This window comes from Typopeltis vanoorti, chromosome 25, assembly GCF_054136105.1.
Source record: "Typopeltis vanoorti isolate ZY-2024b chromosome 25, IOZ_Tvanoo_1.0, whole genome shotgun sequence".
Taxonomy (NCBI): Eukaryota; Metazoa; Arthropoda; class Arachnida; order Uropygi; family Thelyphonidae; genus Typopeltis; species Typopeltis vanoorti.
In genome coordinates, this window is record NC_143573.1 from 44,595,911 (window position 1) to 44,614,901 (window position 18,991).

Genomic DNA, 18,991 nt, shown 5'->3' on the forward strand with positions numbered 1-18,991 from the left:
CATCTTCTCAATCTTTCCTCATACTCAACATTCTAGAGGTCAGCAACTACCTTAGTCAGTCACCTTTTGAACCCTTTCCAACATCTCTTCATCCTTCTGAAAACTCAGTGACTAAATCTGGGCACAATAGTCCATGTGTGGCCTAATCAAAGCATGATACAACGGAACAAGAATCTCCCTACTTCTACACGTCAGTGTCCTCCGCATCATTCCCAGAAGCCTTTGTGTTGTCTTCACAATTTTGGCGATGTGTCCCCTAAATTTTAGATCCTTATCCACAATCGCCCCCAGATCTCTTATTTCCACTACCTCCAACAATATATTCTCACCAAGCATAATTTCTGCATCCCATCTTTGTTTTTCAAATTTTAAAAACCTTACATTTTGCAACATTGAACTCACATCCCCATTTCCATTCCCAATCACTCAATTTATTCAAGTCTTCTTGCAAGGCCACAACATCTTCACTACTCTTTATGGTTTGTCCCAACTTTGCATCGTCTGCAAACAACTGAATATCTCCATCCAAATCTTCGCCAATATCATTAATATACAAATTAAATTGTAATGACCCTAAAACAGTCCCCTGAGGTACTCCACTAGTGACTTTCCTTTTCCTGGATATCGCACCCCCATACACAACTTGTTGATACCTATCAGATAGCCAGTCTCCAATCCAATGCACTAATCTAATATCCAACCCCATCTGCTCTAGTTTGACTGTCAACTTATCATGAGTACTCTATCAAAAGCCTCTGCTAAATCCAAGTATATTACTGTATATCCTTCTCCTCTGTCCAAGGAAGCCGTCACTTTATTGTAATAAATAAGTAGATTACTAAAACATGATGTCCCTTTAGCAAATCCATGCTGTCCATTAAAGATTATACCATTGTTGTCTACCCAACTCTGGATCCTAATTCTCTCAAGCTTCTCCAACAACTTAACCACAACACCTGATACACAGATAGGCCTATAGTTTGATGCTTGAGTTCGATCACCTCCTTTATGAAGTGGCACAATCTTGCCCTCCTTCCACTCCTTAGGAACTTGACCAAGTGCAAAACTCATATTAAAAAAATATGTCAAGGCAGGTGTCAACTCTCTGGCACTTTCCTTCAGAATCCACGGTGATATATTATCAAGTCCCACAGCCTTATTTACATCTAGTTTACTCAACTCCCCAAACACCTCTTGCTCGCTTACAGTCAGTCTCTCCTCCCCATTATCAACTGCTCTCAATCTCTCCATGAAGTCACATTCACAAGATTAAAAGATCTTTATGAACTGCTCATTAAGTATCTCCACCACACATTCTGCAACAGCTGTCTTTATACCATTTTCTTCAATCAATGTCATCCTTCCATAATCATTCTTTCTTTTGTTGGCTACATATCGAAAGAACTCCCTAGGATTCTTTTTGGCTTCATTAGCTAACTGCTGTTCATACCTCTCTTTAGCTACTCTCACCAACCAAGTCACCCTCCTTGTCTGGTCTTTGTAAACCTCATGAAATTGGTTATTTCTACTTCTCTTATGCTGCCTCCACAATGTCCTTTTTCTCTGTATCGCATGCTTGATCTCTTTATTCATCCATCTCACACCTACCTTATTTAACCTTCTCACCCTTGGAAAACATTTAGACATTGCATCTGCTAGATAGTTTTTGAAAATCCCCCAAGCTGCATTGATCTCTTTTCCAGCTAACTCCTCCTTCCATGCTATACCCGCAAGCAGTCTCCTGAGCTCTTCATCATCACCCCCTTGTAGTTCCACATATATCCTTTTCTCACAGGGGTCCTCACACTGCTGGCAACCACCCAGGTAATCGCCTCATGGTCACTCTCACCAATTGGTGGATTTGACACCTCATTTATAATTACATCCTCTTGCAAAATATCAATGTGGATACAGCAGCAGGCCTGAATGGTATGTCAGCTCATGTGCTATTAAAATGTGCAAGTGAACTAGCAGTGTCTGTTTAAGTCTCAGCTCTGGAAAGGTTCCAATGGGGGGGGTGTAAAGAGGGCAAGATAGTTCTATTACATAAAGGTAGCTCCAAGATAGAAGTAGCAAATTACAGACCAATTAGTATCTCTGGAGTGGTGGTTGAAGTATTGGAAAAGTTAGTTAAAAGTAAAATTTAGGAATGATGGATAGGAATATGATAAGTTATAGGAGGCATCATGGCTTTGTACAAGGTAAGGTCTGCTTCAGTAATTTATTCCTATTTTATAAAGTGACTGCAGAATTCGATGAAGGAAATGACTACACCATGATACTGCTGGACTTTGCAAAGGCATTTGATAGAATACTGCACAGAAAGCTATTGCATAAATTGGAGCAAATGGAAATGAGTCTAAAGACTCCTTAGACTCATTGAGGGAGGCTCTAAACATCACTAAGAACTATGCAACATTTGCGCAGCATTTATCATACTTTGCTTTGAACTCATTCACAGTCATAGCACCCACAACAGACTGACAACCTATTCCATTCATTCACTACTCTCCAAACAAAAAAACTGGTTCTAACACCCTTGCTAACTCACTCTTACGCAGTTTACATGGATGGCTCCTAGTTCTCCCACCAACAAGGTAAGGCCTGTTCTGAAAAATTTCCTCTGAATTAATCTTGTAAAAACCCCTCAGTAATTTGTATGTCTCAATCATATCACCCCTTTTCTGTCTATCAACTGACTTGTTTGGACATAAAGAGAATGTAAGAATGGATATCAGTAGATTGTTGAGGAGAGTGAAAGATAACAATGTGGTTGTTGCCTTATATGTGGTGATGGTGAGTTGAGATGAAGAGCAGGGATCATGAATGGTGTATTGGTAGAGCTGTGCGAGGAGAAGGGAGTGGAGTTCGTGAATGTGTGGAATGCATTTGAAGGAAAGATGGAAATGTACAAAAGTGGGGTGTTGCATTTGAATGGATTAGGTGTGAGTCAATCAGAGAGACTATTGTTGCATGGAGGAATGAGTGATGTAAGCAAGAGAGCAGAAGTAAGAGGTGAAGCGAGAGATCAGGTGAGTGGAACTGGTGAGATTGAAGTTATTGAAATTAGAATAATAATACTATTGTGATGTGAAGAAGGTACTAGAGTGATTCGTAAGAAGTAGGATACAGAAATGGGTATATGATCTCCCTTTAACAAATCCATGCTGATAACCACAGGAAATTATCAGCATGGATTTTGTTAAAGGGAGATCATGTTTTACTAACTTACTTAGGTACTTTAACAAGGTGACAATGACTTGAACAAGGGAGATTTATATACACTGGTATACTTAGATTTTGCAAAAACTTTTGATAGAATGCCAAATAAATTGATATGCTGAATGAGATTGGATAACAGACTTTCTGAGTTGGATCAGTGACTGGCTGTCAGATGGGTATCAGAAAGTTGTATATGGGGGTGTGGCATGAAATTTGGAAGAAGAGGATTCTGTGGAGGCAGCACAAGATGAATAATGGTAGCAATAATGGTTGCACGAGGAGTATAAAGAGCAGGGCAATAAGGTGACTCATTTAGTTAAGAACAGCAAAACTAGAGTATGAGCAGAAATTAGCAAACCAGGCCAAGAAAACAGTAGAGCTTGTCAGATATGTGACAAGTAGAAGAGCCTCCATAGCTCAGTTGGTATTGACAAAGCCCTTTGGCGAATCTGGTCAAGGATGCAAAGAACCTTTTATCGGGGTTTTTCAACTGGCGGTGAGGTAGCTGGTGTCATATGGAGGTAGAGGTTTTTTTCCTGGAAACTCAGTTTTTTTGTCCCTCGGAACAGGCAAATTAGCTGGTAGAAGAAATGCAATTTAAATACCTATGCGCTCATAAGAGGACGGTCACTAATAGTGTATCACAGGAGTCAGTTTTGGGACCATTGTTGTTCAGTTTGTATATTAAAGATATTGGGATTGGTTTAACTGGTAATATGCAGCTGTTTGCAGATGATGCAAAATTGGGGAGAGCAGTGCAGAGTCAAGGAGATGTTATGACCTTACAGGAGGACTTGAATAGATTGTATGAATGGTCAGGTAAGTGAAACTGTCAGATTAATGTTTCAAAGTGTAAGGTTTTAAGATTTGGTAAGCAACAATGGGATGCAAAGTATACACTTGGTGGTGGAAACTTTAAAGGAGGTAAAAGAGATGAGAGATCTGGAGTGGGGTGGACAAGCCCCCAAAATTCAAGGGCCACTTTGCACAAGTCATTACATCAGATAATAGCAATAATGCAGAGGACCCTAACATGCAGAAATAGAAATTATGATTTCATTGTATAAGGCCTTGATAAGTCCTCAAATGGATTATTATGTATGGATTGATCACTAGGTTTTCATGGTGACAAGGATATGTTTGAAACGGTTCAGAAAAGATTCACAAAGGTGGTTAGTGGAATGTGGACTATGAAGATAGATTGAAAGAATATAAATTGCAAAGCCTCATGAATGAGGAGGATGTTGGGATATGATTGTTACTCAAGGGTTGTCATCAGTTGACATGGAAGAAATTTTTTATAGAATGGGATGGGGTGGGGGTAGAACAGAAGCCCATCCTTGGAAACTGTATAAGGAGGGTATGAACAGAGAAGTGAGGAGCAGGTTCTTTGCATGGAGAGAGAGTGGTTGGTGAACTGGAAGGCATTGTCTGAGTGTGTTGTGAATGTAGACACGTTAAATCCGTTTAAAGCATGGATTGGATGAACTTCGTGTACCTTCCATGATGAATCTCTTACTCCATGGAGGTTAGATGTTAATATTAATAATAAGTAATAAGTATGTGAAGAACTTTTATAGGGACTTTACAGCTGAAGTTAACTGGTCTCGTGTGTAGTGTTATCTTGGGAGATGAAAAAGTTAGGTTTTCATCTCACCAGACACAATACACCATCCTCATGGCTTTAGTTGCATTGGCCATAATTCTAAACAACAACAATGCCAACTGTTGCAAGCACATATGAATCAAAAGAATTGAAAAAAAAAAAATGTTTTCAGCATATATTATCATTTTACAGAAAGCACATTTCCCACAGTTGCTTGCAGATTGGTAATATTGATTAAATACTTATGCACTTTGAAATTCCCTATGACACCACAGTCAGCAAATAAATTATAGTTGTATGAAGTGGTGGCATTAAATCAAATTTGTGGCAACAGGAAATTGTTGCCACTCTTTGTTCTTGAAAGGAAGACTATCAAAAATTAACATGATGTGTCTTAGACCTGAAAGCCAGGTTTAACCAAGCTATTTTTGTCATAGAGTAAATGTGTGTGGATAAATCATTTGGGAACTCTGTTAAATCCGTAAACTATGCTTACTTGGACAATATTCATGATTACATAGTGGAAGAGGGAGAAGAAATTATAAAAAGGTAGACATATGGATCAAGTAATTATTTCTGGACAACCTGTGTCATTGCTGTAATGCTGGATGTATATAAATCAGCCTCTCACTATACTACTACATATGTGCAGTAGAGGGTTATGGGAGGAAAAATAAATTCACACCAATTGGAATAATCAAGTGCTTGGAAATTGAGCATCCTTGCAGTACTGCCACTGGCATGTCAGGCACCTTTGTGCAAAAAGTTTTATGGTGCCCCCCCCCCTCTTTGATAAAAAAAATAATAAATAAAAAATAAATAAAATAAATGCAAAAAAAGTTTTTAAACAAATGTAAATGTTAAAATAGATTTATTGAAACAAAAAAATCTTGTATGTTTTTATACTTATCGTTCTTTAAAATTGGTATTATTTCACAAATACTGCAACAGCAGACAGCTTCGATCATGATCAGTGCATGTACAGTAATGAAATACTTCACACACATTGTTGCAAATGTTCCAGTATTTCAATAATTGAATATCATGTTCAGATGACTACACAACTTTAACTTAGAGAACCAATAAAAAGATGGAAGGGTGTTAATTTGTATCTGCATAGAAGAAGACTTGGCTTAGCCCATATTTGTTAGCCTGAGCTTCCTAGAACTGCAACAGTATGCTTACCAGAAAATGTCAGCAGTGCTGATAGTTTCAGATTGCATGATACGTGCTGTTTCTTTGAATTGATATACAGTACTTCTTTCAGAAATGAAACCTGACATAAGCAAACACGTGCATAGTGTTTGGAATGGAGAATTGATTTTTAAAACTTAATTTTGTATGGTGCACAACTTGCACACCTGCTTGTGGTGGCATCCGTCCATCCTTGCATGGATTAAAAATTCCTTAAAATTCATTTTGGCTATATTAGTGAAAAAGCTTCAGGAAATGGTTTTGCACGGAGAGTGGTGAGTGAGCTGATTGCAATGCCAGAGAGTATAGTGAGTGTGGAAACTGTGAAAGGTACCGTTTGATGTTTTTTAGCATTTGTAGATTTAGACCTCCTGTGATCACGGCCGTGTTGAGAAAGATTGATAATATCTTTCATTAAATGTTTAAGGAATTGCTATATTGCTATATTATGGTTTTAATCGATGTTATATATAACTTTTAGAATTTGTATTACCCTCATGTATTGTAAATCTTCTTAAAACTTTGGGGCTCAAGGTGCTAGAGTAATTCCTTAAACATTTAGCGATATTATCAGTCTTTCTCAGCAATTTAAGATTTAGCAAAAAAATAAATTTCAAACAATCTAGATTTATCTTAAATATGTACTTGAAAGTTAAATTAAGCTTTAAATAAATGAATAGATTAGTGTCTTGATACAGTAGATTAAATAAATAAATATAAATAGTATTTACATTCTTGTTTTTTTTTAAAAAGCATATGATTTATTTAGATATTGACTTGAAGCAACAACACCCTTTTTCTGAGCTATATATATATATATAACCAACTGAGCCTCTGTAGCTCAGTCAGTATTGACGGAAGACCTGGGTTTGATTCCTGTCAGTGATGTGATGTGAGGAACCTTTATCTGATAAATTATCTGGTTCTTTCAACAAAAGATGAGTTAGCTGGTCTCATGTGGAGGTAGGGAGTTTTTTCACCCAGAAACTCGGGTTTTTCATCCCCCAGAACCGGCAACGGTGATGATAACTACAAAAGTAGTGAGAGTAGTAAGAAACAATATTTTGTTTCTTGATCTTGCATAATATTTTATGTTAAAAGAAAGCTTAAATTTTAATAAAAAAATAAAAACATTCATATTGCAGTGCATTCAAAAGCAGTGGGAGTAGTAAGAAACAATATTTTGTTTCTTGATCTTGCATAATATTTTATGTCAAAAGAAAGCTTGAATTTTAATAAAAATAAAAACATTCATATTGCAACACTATGATTATGTACATTTATACTTATTATTTTCAGACTTCTATGGAGTCAGACTCATTGTGGGAGATCCCTCTTCTGTGCTTTAAATACCTTCATGTTCGCTGTAGTCACCACATAATAAAGCCACATCTGCTCTACTCCTCATAGTTTTTTGCAACTTTGCATGATCTGCAAAAAATTCTCCAATATCATTAACATACAAGAAAAGCAACAATGACTCTGAAATAGATCCTTGAGACACATTCCTCTTCGAAGACATTTCTCTTTCCACACACAAATTACTGATATCTATCAGATAGCTACCCTCAAATCCATCATAAAAGAATATCATTGGGATTGCACTAGGATGAATTGCATCATGCTGAACACTGAGTTGTGTCTGCTTAATAGACTCTGTCAGTGAGTTTTCCATGGATTCTCTGATTTGCTTTTATGCCTTTTCTGTTGGTATTTTTATAGATGCTGTTCCAAAATGGTTGCCACCATTCTTTACATTTTCCTCTAAGTCCATAAAAAGATACAAGGAGCCACTGATCAACATTCATATGATGTTTGGCTTCAAAACCTATAGAACTAGCTTCTTTCTTTTACTCTGTCAAGAAATAACCCAGTGTTCTAAAGAATAGTTCTCTTCACCCCACTTTCCCCCAGGGACTATGAACGCTATCCATTTGAAAACATCAGTATATTTTTTCTGTCTTGTTAACCATATGTCCACATGACTCCTCTCTTATAGGTTTTACAATGGCTTATTGTGGAGTTGATATAAAAAAAAATGACATTGCAATTATGAAACACTATAATAAGCAAAAAGAATGTAATAAAAATATCCTCGCATCAGAAAAAAAATTATGAAATAAGCACTCCATCAATAAAGTAATTGTAGCCCCAAGCCATAATTACAGATTCATCATGAAGTGAAGCAATTAACCATTTGCTTCATATTATTACTACTACTACTACTAAGTAGGCATTTCATGGAGTTTAAAGAGGGAACCTGCACTAACCACTATTCACCAATATCCATAATTCCTCTGTAAACTCGTTCAGTGACATAGTATATTACAGTTGACAAGAAATTATATTCTTGTTTTAATCCTTTACCAAAGCATGAGTAAACATATTTTGCATATGGAGTACCTTCCCAACTCGTCTACTTGTATATAGAGGCTAGTGACATAACTTTATATCAGTTGCTTCAGTATTCCAAAATACTCAGGCCAGTTTCACTGTATAAGGCACATGAATGGTCTCCAAAAACTAATCTTTAATCTCATGACCCAAAAGGATAATTCTAACTCATTATTTTTTTATCTGAATCTCTTCAAGTGGTTCCATCAGACAACAGCCTTGGCTCCACCCACTGACAGGCAAAAGCCTATCACTCAGTCAAACATCGGCCTCTGCAAGCAGTGAGCAAGAATTGCTCCTCTCCTAGTGGAAATCAAGGTCACATTAGCAGGAGTCATTCCATAGGGCATCCAGTGGAATGCAGTGATCAGGAGAACTTCAGCAGTCAGTTAAAGTGAGAGGATTCCTTTCTAAAAACTGAGTGATCTAAACGATCACACTAAATCTCAGTAAGTTGACCCAAAAGGATCACTAAACTCATCAGAATACTCAGTAGTGGCTACATTCACTGGCAGGCTGATACCCACTACCAAGCAGAATTGCTCATCTCCTAGCCATGCACCCACCAAAAGGCTCTGACATACTTGATACATATACTTGCATACTTCAATGAAATCATTTTTTTTAATTCATTCAAAACTTGATTACATCTTCTTTATGGAGTAACTTAGAAAATGAGCATATGTTGGCGAGAGGAGCATATTAGATTTTGGGAAGATCTAGCCCAGGTAAGTAGGTGGTAGGTAAGCAGGTAATCATCACTGGAAGAGACATGTATGGAAGTGAAAATTGATTTTTTTTTTTTTTTGCATGGAGAGTGGTGGTTGAGTGGAATGCTTTGACAAAATGTGTTCAGAGCAAGGTAAAATTGATATCAGAGCCTTTAAAATGTAAGTCATAGTGCATTTTGTGACTCCATGTAGTCTTAGAATAATAATACTACTTTCATTCCTAATACTAATATTTGGCTAAAATTCATACATTATTTATATGCAGGATGATTTTTTTTTTTTTAATTTTAGGCAGGCGATCAGATACTTCGGGTGAATGGTTTCACCATTGAACATGCAATTCATGAAGAAGTATTATGCCTTCTGAAGGCCAAGCCTGGAGCTGTCCTTAAGGTGAAAAGTAAGTTTGAAACAGAAGATTGAAAGCAAAAAAATGTCATTCTCTTAATCAGAAACTAAGATATGATTTGCTGTAATATGATAATCAATTACAATGTGTTTTCTTATTTGTCTTTATATTCATTTAAGTCAGTTATAATTGAGAGTAAATAAAATTCCCAGAAAGCCTTACTGCAATGGGTAGTTAACACAAAAGAGGGGTATTTCTACTACCACCACCACTACAGTATTAACTTCTGAATCTTTAATCCTAGCCACTGCCACTTGCCGTTCCCTGAATGACGCTAACTTAGCTATCCAGGCACTCGAAGATGAGCTTTCCAGCACCTTAAACCATGAGATTTGGTCTATTTTATACGACATCTCGTGTACTTTTTTAAATTCTTTATCCACAGCAGTGCGGTTTATACGCATCAAGAACGACACAACAAAAAATTTGAGAATTTAAAAAAGAACTCAAACTCCGAACCAAAAATTCATACCGACACTGTAGTCAACTTTTCGTCAATTAGTTTGAAACCTGAAGCGCTTGACGCTCTCTCACATGGCCACAACTTCGCCGTTGCGCCCAGAAGAATACCTGTTGAAGACATTATGATACAAATTGAACGCGGGATATGACACCTTCCAACCACATCGCCAACGATATTAGACTGGATGTGGCTTGTGTTCTGACCAAAGCAAAACCACCAAAAATCAACATGCCTAATAAGGAAATTAAATCTCTACAAGAATTAAAGAAAAACAAGGAAATTATAATCACCAAAGCGGATGAAGGGAACGCCACAGTATTGCTTAACCAAACGGATTACACAGATAAGCTGAATGCTCTCTTGTAGGATCGGGCTACTTACCTCCCTATCGAGTACTATCTCACCAACTCACAAATTAGAAAACTCCACAGGCTCCTTAAGAAGGTCACTTCTTGGCCTGTAGAAGTCACTAACAAATTAAAACCGTTTAACTCCATACCCCCCCCCCCCCCCGTATATATGCACTCCCAAAAATACATAAAGAAAATGTGCCATTACGTCCCATAGTGGGATGCCATTGATTCCCCCCCACATACAAATTAGTTAAACATTTGGCCAAAGCTCTCGCACACTATTCTGTCAACATGCCTTCACACATAAAAAAAAAAAAAACTCAGCCCACTTCAAAGCTAGCATAGAAAACCTTACACTCAAGCATGCTGAATAATGGTCAGTTTTGATGTCTCCTCCTTATTCACAAAGGTCCCACTCAAAGAATCCTTAGAACTAATCCAAGCTAAGTTTCCTCCCGATATCATAGCCCTATTTCAGTTCACAATGAACTCGGGCTATTTTGTTTGGAAAGGAAAATTCTACAAACAAATAGAGGGGACAGCCATGGGTTCTCCACTCTCCCCACCTTTGGCCAACTTTTATATGGAGACTTTTGAAGAGAAAGCCTTAAACTCTGCCCCACAAAAACCAACCATATGGTTTTGCCATGTTGATGATATGTTCGCTATTTGGCCACATGGCTCCGATGCACTCCTCTCCTTCCTATCACGCTTAAACAACCAACACCCCAGAATCAAGTTCACCCTGAAAAAGGGTGAACTTGATTCTGGAGAGGAAAAAAACAACTGCCTTCCTTTCTTAGACACGCTATTCACCTGCCAGCCTGATGGAATCATGGTTTTCTCAGTTTATAGAAAACCCACCCATACAGGCAGGTGCATTCACCAACAATCCCCTCCCCCCCTCACAACAATACAGGGTCATTAAGACACTACACAACAGAGCTAACCTTATCTGTTCAAATGAGAATGCCCTAACCACAGAACTAAACCACATTCATTCTCAACACTGTGACATTCCCTTCATCCGCTTTTTTAATTCTGTTCTTAATTTCATAATTAGATCTATTATCCAACTCCCAAGGTATTCAAAACTTTTTGCATTTTCTATTCTTTGTCTGTTCAAAGTGATTTCCATCCCATCATTTCCTTTCCTTGAAATCTTCATCACTTTTGTCTTCTGAATGTTTATTTTCATTTTATATCTCTCATTTCCAACCCCGTTCAGTCTGTTCAAAATTTTTTGCAAGCCTTCCTTTGTTTTGCTCATAAGCACAATGTCATTTGCATATCTTATATTATTTATCAGATACTGTTTATCTTTATTCCATCCTTCAGATCTTCCAAGGCCTCCCTTATCATCCATTCACTATAGACATTAAAAAGGAGTGGGGACATCCCACACCCTCATTAGCTTATATAAAATTTCAGAGGATATTTTTCAGAACAAGACTGGTGGTGGAAGGACTAGGGGCCATCCATGGAAACTGGGCAAGAGTGTGGTTAGCAAGGGTGTTAAAACTAGTTGGAGAGTGGTGAATGAGTGGAATAAGCTGCCAGAGTCTGTTGTGGGTGCCATGACTGTGAATGAGTTCAAGGCAAAGTATGATAGATTCTGTGTGGATGTTGAATAGTTGTTCTTGGCATGATGTTTGTCAAGAATGACGTTCTTGACAAGGAGTCCTTAGACTTGATGAGTCTAAGGACTCCTTGGAGTTGCCCGTAATAATAAAAATCAAAAAATATATTCCCCATCTTCAACAACAAACAGCTATAGCATTTGTCATCTCGATTACCATATATATTTGGGACTCTTGGGTGGTGTGTGTTTGTGAAGAGGAGATATATCATTAAACATCAGTCTTCATACCTATTAGAACATAGTGTACTTTATCTGCACCTTCAAAGCCCTCCTCCCAGCCTCTTAATTATATATCTGCAAAGGTCCTCACAGATGTAATTTCTCTATTGCAAACAAATGATTCAGACATTGTTAGCTTTCACAGAAAAAAAAAAAAAAAAAAATCAAAAACACATGTTTAATGGATATGGTAAATAAGGTCTAGTGAACTATGCCCTGGAAACCCTTTACTAGGCAAACTGCCTTACTACACAAAAATGGATTCAAGAACCATGGACTGTTCATTGAATCGGGCATAGGACTGTTGATACATTCAATCCAAATTAACATAGTTTCCAGATGTTGCTAAAATTTTTAGGGAAGGGTGCCACTGTATTGCTCCAGCAGTGTTGATACATCAGTGTTTGGGACACAGCAAAAATCATGTTCTTAACACATTAGTCATAATTGATAAACTGTTCTTAATGTGCTAAGACAGTATCAGTAGGATTATGATAAACCATAGTTTATCATAATCCTACTGGTCATGTGGAAATATTTGCTTCCATATTGCTGGGTTGTCAAAGAAAGACCATCATATATAGGTACTTCTTTTGCAGAATAAAATGCACATTAGAATATTATTAGAGCATAGCTGCCTTATAGTGACCATGGTTACAAGGCACCTAATGTATTATATATTAGGTGTGTAGATTCTTCTGGCCGTTTTTTTCTTCTTCTTTTTTTTATGGGATGAAAAACTCAAGCTTGTTAAACATATCCTTGTTGTTATTTTTCCTTCTAGGTCTGTTACAACATCTCCACTAAGTATTATGTCTTGTCTCCTTCTGCCTTATCTCATACACTTCCAATACCATTTTTATCCTCATTCTCTACTGTGACATAATAACTCTTCTGCTGTCACTAATGGTAGTCCTTTTCTTCATTTATTGTCTTCCATTATTTTTTTATCCTCCCTGAATATTCTATAGTCATCAATTTATATTCAATGTTTCACTAATATACTACTAGTAATTTTTAATAAATTGAGTATAGAGTACTAAGGTCATAAATTTGTTTACCTTATTTCTGTTACTTCTGGTATTTGTATACACAAAAAAGTTTGAGCATGGTTAGTAGTTGGAAGGGATCAATCGTTTGATGCTGTTGGCACACACTCCCTCGATGAGTCTTTGGACTTCCTGGAAGTGTCACATGATAATAATAATAATAATTACTTGAGCATGCATATGAGCAGTATATCTGTATTTCTCTGTATTAAACTGATACCCATTATCTTTTGCATATACTGACAGCCTATTTAAATCATCCTGCAAGCTCTCTGCATTGCCTTGAAGTAGTTGTCCTAGCATAGAACCTTGCAGCATGCCATTAATAACTTTCTCCTGAATTCTTCTCCTCCATGTACATAATCTGTTCTGCATCATCATGTGTCATCTCCTGTCCAGGAAGTTGACTACCATAATGTTGACTCATGGTTGATAACAGGTGTAAGGATAATGTAGTGAGGACCCTATCTCTTTCGCATTGTTGCAAGTATTCATGGCTGTATCCGTGTGTGTTCACAGGGCTGGTTTGCCTGTTCTGAGGGGTGAAAAACCAGAGTTTCTGGGTGAAAAAACCCTCTACCTCCATATGAGACTGCTAACTCACCTTTAGTTGAAAGAGACCAAATAAAGGTTCCTCACATCATGGATGGGAATCGAACCCAGGTCTTTCCAACTAAAGGGCTTTGTCTATATCGACTGAGCTGCAGAAGCTCATCTGTCCATCAGCCACCCTTTTATCCATATCATGTTTCATATCCATCTCCATTTATTGCAGCTTTTGTATCAGTTCCCTATGGTATCCTGTCAAACACATTTTGTAAAATCCGTCAGTATCATTGTGTAGCCATGCCCTTTATCTAACTCAGCTGTTACTCTATTATAAAAAAAGTTATTAAATTACTAAGACATGATCAACTCTTCATAAAGCTATGCTTTCTTTCATAGTATATCATATTCTTATCTATCCATTCCTGAATGCAGAGTTCCACTACTAATGAGATACTGATTAGTGTATAATTTGCTGATGAAGTCTTAGTCTTCCTTAAGCAAAGGAATTATTTTGCTCTCTTTCCACTCCCTTGGAACTCTGGAAAGAGAGATCCTAGGATCCAAGATCCTAATCAGAGGCATTGCAGTTTCTTTTCACATTCTCATAAAATTCAATCTGATATCCAATCTAATCCCATGGATGTATTTACATTGAGATTCTGCAATATTCTAAGAATTGCCAATTCATTCACCTCTGTTCCTACTCGGTCCCTGTCACGCATGTCACAGCAGTAACCTCACTTGGATGATATACCCTTGCAAAAGTGGTCCCTCAGTGATTCTACTATTTTATTTGCTTCTGTCACATTGCTACCATCAGCACTCATTAAAGTTCTCCTTCCATAGTCATTCTTCCTCTTACTTGCTACATAATGAAAGAATTCTTTGGGATTTCCTTTGGCCTTTTTAGATGATTTCTTCTCATAATCTTATTTTGCTTTCCACACTATGCTGGTCACCTTTCTCCTTTCTTTCCACAACACTATTTTTGTAGTTCCTGCTCAATGATACTACTTATCCATCTAACTCCTAGCTGATTAACTCTCTTAACCTTAGGTATACAATCTGATATTCCTTCCTTCCTTCAGATATCCCTTTAACTATCTCCCATGCACAAACATTCTTCGCTTGTAGGATTTTATGCCATGGCATAGCTTCAAACTTTCTCCTAAACATGTCACAATCACCTATCTTATAGTTCCACATATATCCCTTCTTTACAGAGAAGGGGTGTGTATATGTGTATGTGTATATGTATGTATATATGTGTGTATATGTATGTATATGTATATATATAGCGTAGAAAGTTTTTTACCTTGGATATAATATACATTAAAGATACCAAGCTATTTTAAACCTAGTTTTAATCCATTTCCCGACAAGAAAGTCAAGTTTGCACCTGCAAGTAGTGCAAGTCTTAGGCAACTTGTGGTAAAGGTGGAATAAGCTCTGATCACTATTCTTAATATTTACCCTTAATGCAAAGCGCATCTCCTTGAGGAGACGTATGATGCTATGCATTAAAAGCAAGGGGCCACTACCCAGACCGGTTTCGACCTTTATTGAGGTCGAAAGTGGGAGCCAGGCTTACAAATACCAAGGTTTTAGTAATACAAAACTTTGTATTACTAAATATTTAGTATAAATAATTTATAAAGCTTATAAATATTTTACCAAAACAAGTTAACATAAGGTGCTTTGATCTTATTAAATAAAAATCTCAGGATGAGAGATAGATGTAGAGAGTTTTTTACCTTGGGTATAATATACGTTAAAGATACCAAGCAACTTTAAATCTGATTTTAATCCATTTCCCAAGAAAGTCAAGTTTGCACCTGCAAGTAGTGCAAGTCTTTCGACCTGCACGTAGTGCAACTCGTGGTAAAGATGGAATAAGCTCTGATCACTATTCTTAATATTTACCCTTAATGCAAAGCACACTGTATTTCTAAGCCTGGCTCCCACTGATGAGACCTCAATAAAGGTCGAAACCAGTCTGGGTAGTGGCCCCTTGCTTTTAATGCATAACATCATACATCTCCTCAAGGAGATGTGCTTTGCATTAAGGGTAAATATTAAGAATAGTGATCAGAGCTTATTCCACCTTTACCATAAGTTGCCTAAGACTTGCACTACGTGCAGGTTACCCGGACTTGCACTACTTGCAGGTGCAAACTTGACTTTCTTGTCTGTTTGCTTACTTGAGAAATGGATTAAAACTAGGTTTAAAATAGCTTGGTATCTTTAACATATATATATGGCATATATATCAGAGGCAGTGTGACCACCTTGGTTATGGATTGCTCTTCTGATCCCATAACCAAATCCAATATTCTCATACCTGGGTTGACTCAAGTAAATATCCCTCAGCAGGTGTATAAATTTCATTTCCTTCTTGCCATGTGTTCTTTCCATATTTGAAGCCCCTCCCGATAATTACTCAACCTGCACTCATTGTATTAATTTGCTGATGCATGTCTTCCACATCATCTCTGGAATCCCCTGGCCTATAGCAGCAACCAATCATATATTTTGTCTTATTGCCTCAAAAAAAACTGTCATTCATCCATCCATCCATCCACCCACCCACCCACCCACCTGTCTCTCTTCTTTTAAGCTATCTGTTATTATTAGCAGTATCCCTTCGCCCATCCTATCTTCTCCGTCCTCCCTGAAAATACTAAACCCTTCACATTCCATCCCTGTAACTACATCATCTGCTGTTAGCCAAGTCTAATGCCAATAAATTTTGACACGGTTGCATTAACCAGTGCCAAAAACTCTTCCTTCTCTTGATACTTTTGGCATTAGTATATAGAAACTATAGCATCTCTTTAGGGCCTCATGTTTACTTTCTGAATTGACTACCCTATTTGATACTGTTACTTCAGAGACTAGATCTCACATTTGTTAGTCATTTTCACACTCACTTGTCTTACAAGTGCCTTCACACACACTCACCTGAATCCTGACTTTGTGCTTCTCAACCCTTGGTGAACAAAGATCTCTGAACACCTAACACTGAAACTATTTAATTATAGTCTATCATGTAGTCCTTTCATTTGCTATCAATGCCCTCCTCCTCAGTTATCCCCTATTATAGTATGGCAGGAGTCTTATGGTTTTCACCTTCTCGCTCTTCATTTTCACTTCACCCCCCCCCCCCCCCCCAAGTATTCTTTGAGGGAGGATATTCTTTGATAGCATCCCTAATATTATTAATTTCTGCATCAGGAAAACAAGATTTTTCTCATGCTTTTCATTAAGTATTCCTCTAATCTTAGAAATTGACTCAAATTTTCACTCGGTGTGTGTGTGTGTGTGCGCACACAATTGCAATATCATATGTGAATAATCATAATTTATTTTGCTTGCTTTGATAATTACTAATATTGCTTTATTGAATTATAGTAATAGAGTGAATGTGTCCTCTTAATTTTTAAGTCTACAGATTTATTTATTTATTTTTTATTCATTCTTCAGGTGTTGGTGTAATACCTGTCAAAGAGTAAGTATAATAATATTTATTTTTTATTTAATAATTTCCAAACCTTTCTGTTAAAAAGTACAGAAATAAACCTTGTTATAGAATTTATGCTTTACATATACAAAACATTATTTTAATGCCGAATTTTCCTACAAAGATTGTTCCTGTGCTATTCTTACGTAGATCACATACAACAAAATTATTATTGATAACACAATGACATATTTTGTAAACTAACAGAAGTAGAATCATGTGGATTTTATTTGCAAATGCAATAACTTGCCAAAATTTAGTGTCTTTTTTTGTTATATCAACATAGTATTCAATCTCTCATCAGATAACATGTGTGGATAGCATGTGTGGACTTGCAGGATTGCAACCAGTGATTATTTGCTGATGCAGCAGTCACATTCCATATTTGCATTTGGTACTTACAGGACATCATATGATATCATAATGCTATATGATGGGAAAGAAGATTTGACACTTATAGGTGTCAAATCTTCTTTCCTTATTCATCTGTCTGGAAAATGTTCAATCAGGATGGCTTTCACTGCATGGATCCATCACACAGATAACAGAAAACCAGGACACTTCCAAGTCATGGGAGGACCCTCTACTCTGCTATTCAATCCTCCAACTACACAACTCTCCATTCTATCACACTGGAATTTATTTTTGTGATTCTGATGGGCTGCATAAATCTGCAACATATTTTGACATGTTGTCCTGGTTATTATTGCCTATCCAGTAAGAACTGTCCGCTGAAAATCTCAAGTTAGAAGATCTCACATATTCAGTTTTGTCTGTCGCTTTATTCCATTACAACATGTGATTTTCACTTCCCCAGAGTAGTACAGTCAGTCGAGGATGATGTGACATTTGACCTTTGTTGGAAAGATTTCAGATCTTGTCTAGGATGTGAGAGAACTTGATAACTGCTTTCAGCTGAAGATGTGTTAGCTGGTGTTAGAGATAATAAATAGGATTTTCCCTTCTGGAAACTTGGGTGTTTTTCATCCCACAAATCAAGCACGTTGACTGGGCACATGCTGTTAACAGATGTAATGAACTGGTCTAATGGTCTTGGTTGCCTGAAAACTTAAATTCACCAAGAGAAAAATAACAGAATGACATTAGTGGCAAAGTGACCGTTGTGGAGGTTATAGTGGAATCATTTGATGATCAATTAAGCGGTGTATATTTCATGCTGGTGTAAATGATGTTATGCAATACCCTGAAGGGAGGCAAATATTGCAGAACTAGATGTGAACCATAAGTGGATGAGGTATTGAGTTGGTTAAATGTTAATAAGGTTGTAGGATTGGATGCTAGGGATGGGCAAAATAGTTGTGTCCTTGACCTGGTTGCTTAATGAATCTTACAACAGCAAAGCAGTAAAAGCAGGTCAAAATAGTGCCCTTGAACAATAGTTATGCTATGATAGATGTATCCAATAATAGGTCATTTTGTATATATGCAGTTTTGGTGTTAAGGTACTGGAAAGGTTCTGGAAACCAAGCCTTTGGCTACGCTATGTTGATGATGTGTTTGCTATTTGGCCACATGGCCCAGATACATTTGATACATCCTTAGCTGAACTCGCTCACTTATATCATACTATATAGCTATAATCCTCATAAGATAGACAAAATACTAAATGCTCCCTCTAA

The 18,991-nt window shown here is 37.1% G+C and overlaps 1 protein-coding gene across 1 annotated transcript in view; it reads left to right on the forward strand.

Annotated features, from left to right (window-relative positions):
* LOC150092702 (uncharacterized) overlaps nucleotides 1-18,991 on the forward strand; it is a 195,954-nt gene that overhangs the window by 41,403 nt on the left and 135,560 nt on the right. The window contains exons 4-5 of the mRNA XM_090414261.1: nucleotides 9,439-9,547; nucleotides 17,315-17,339. Of these exons, the coding sequence (XP_090270387.1) occupies nucleotides 9,439-9,547; nucleotides 17,315-17,339 (134 nt within the window). The remainder of the gene's footprint in view (nucleotides 1-9,438; nucleotides 9,548-17,314; nucleotides 17,340-18,991) is intronic.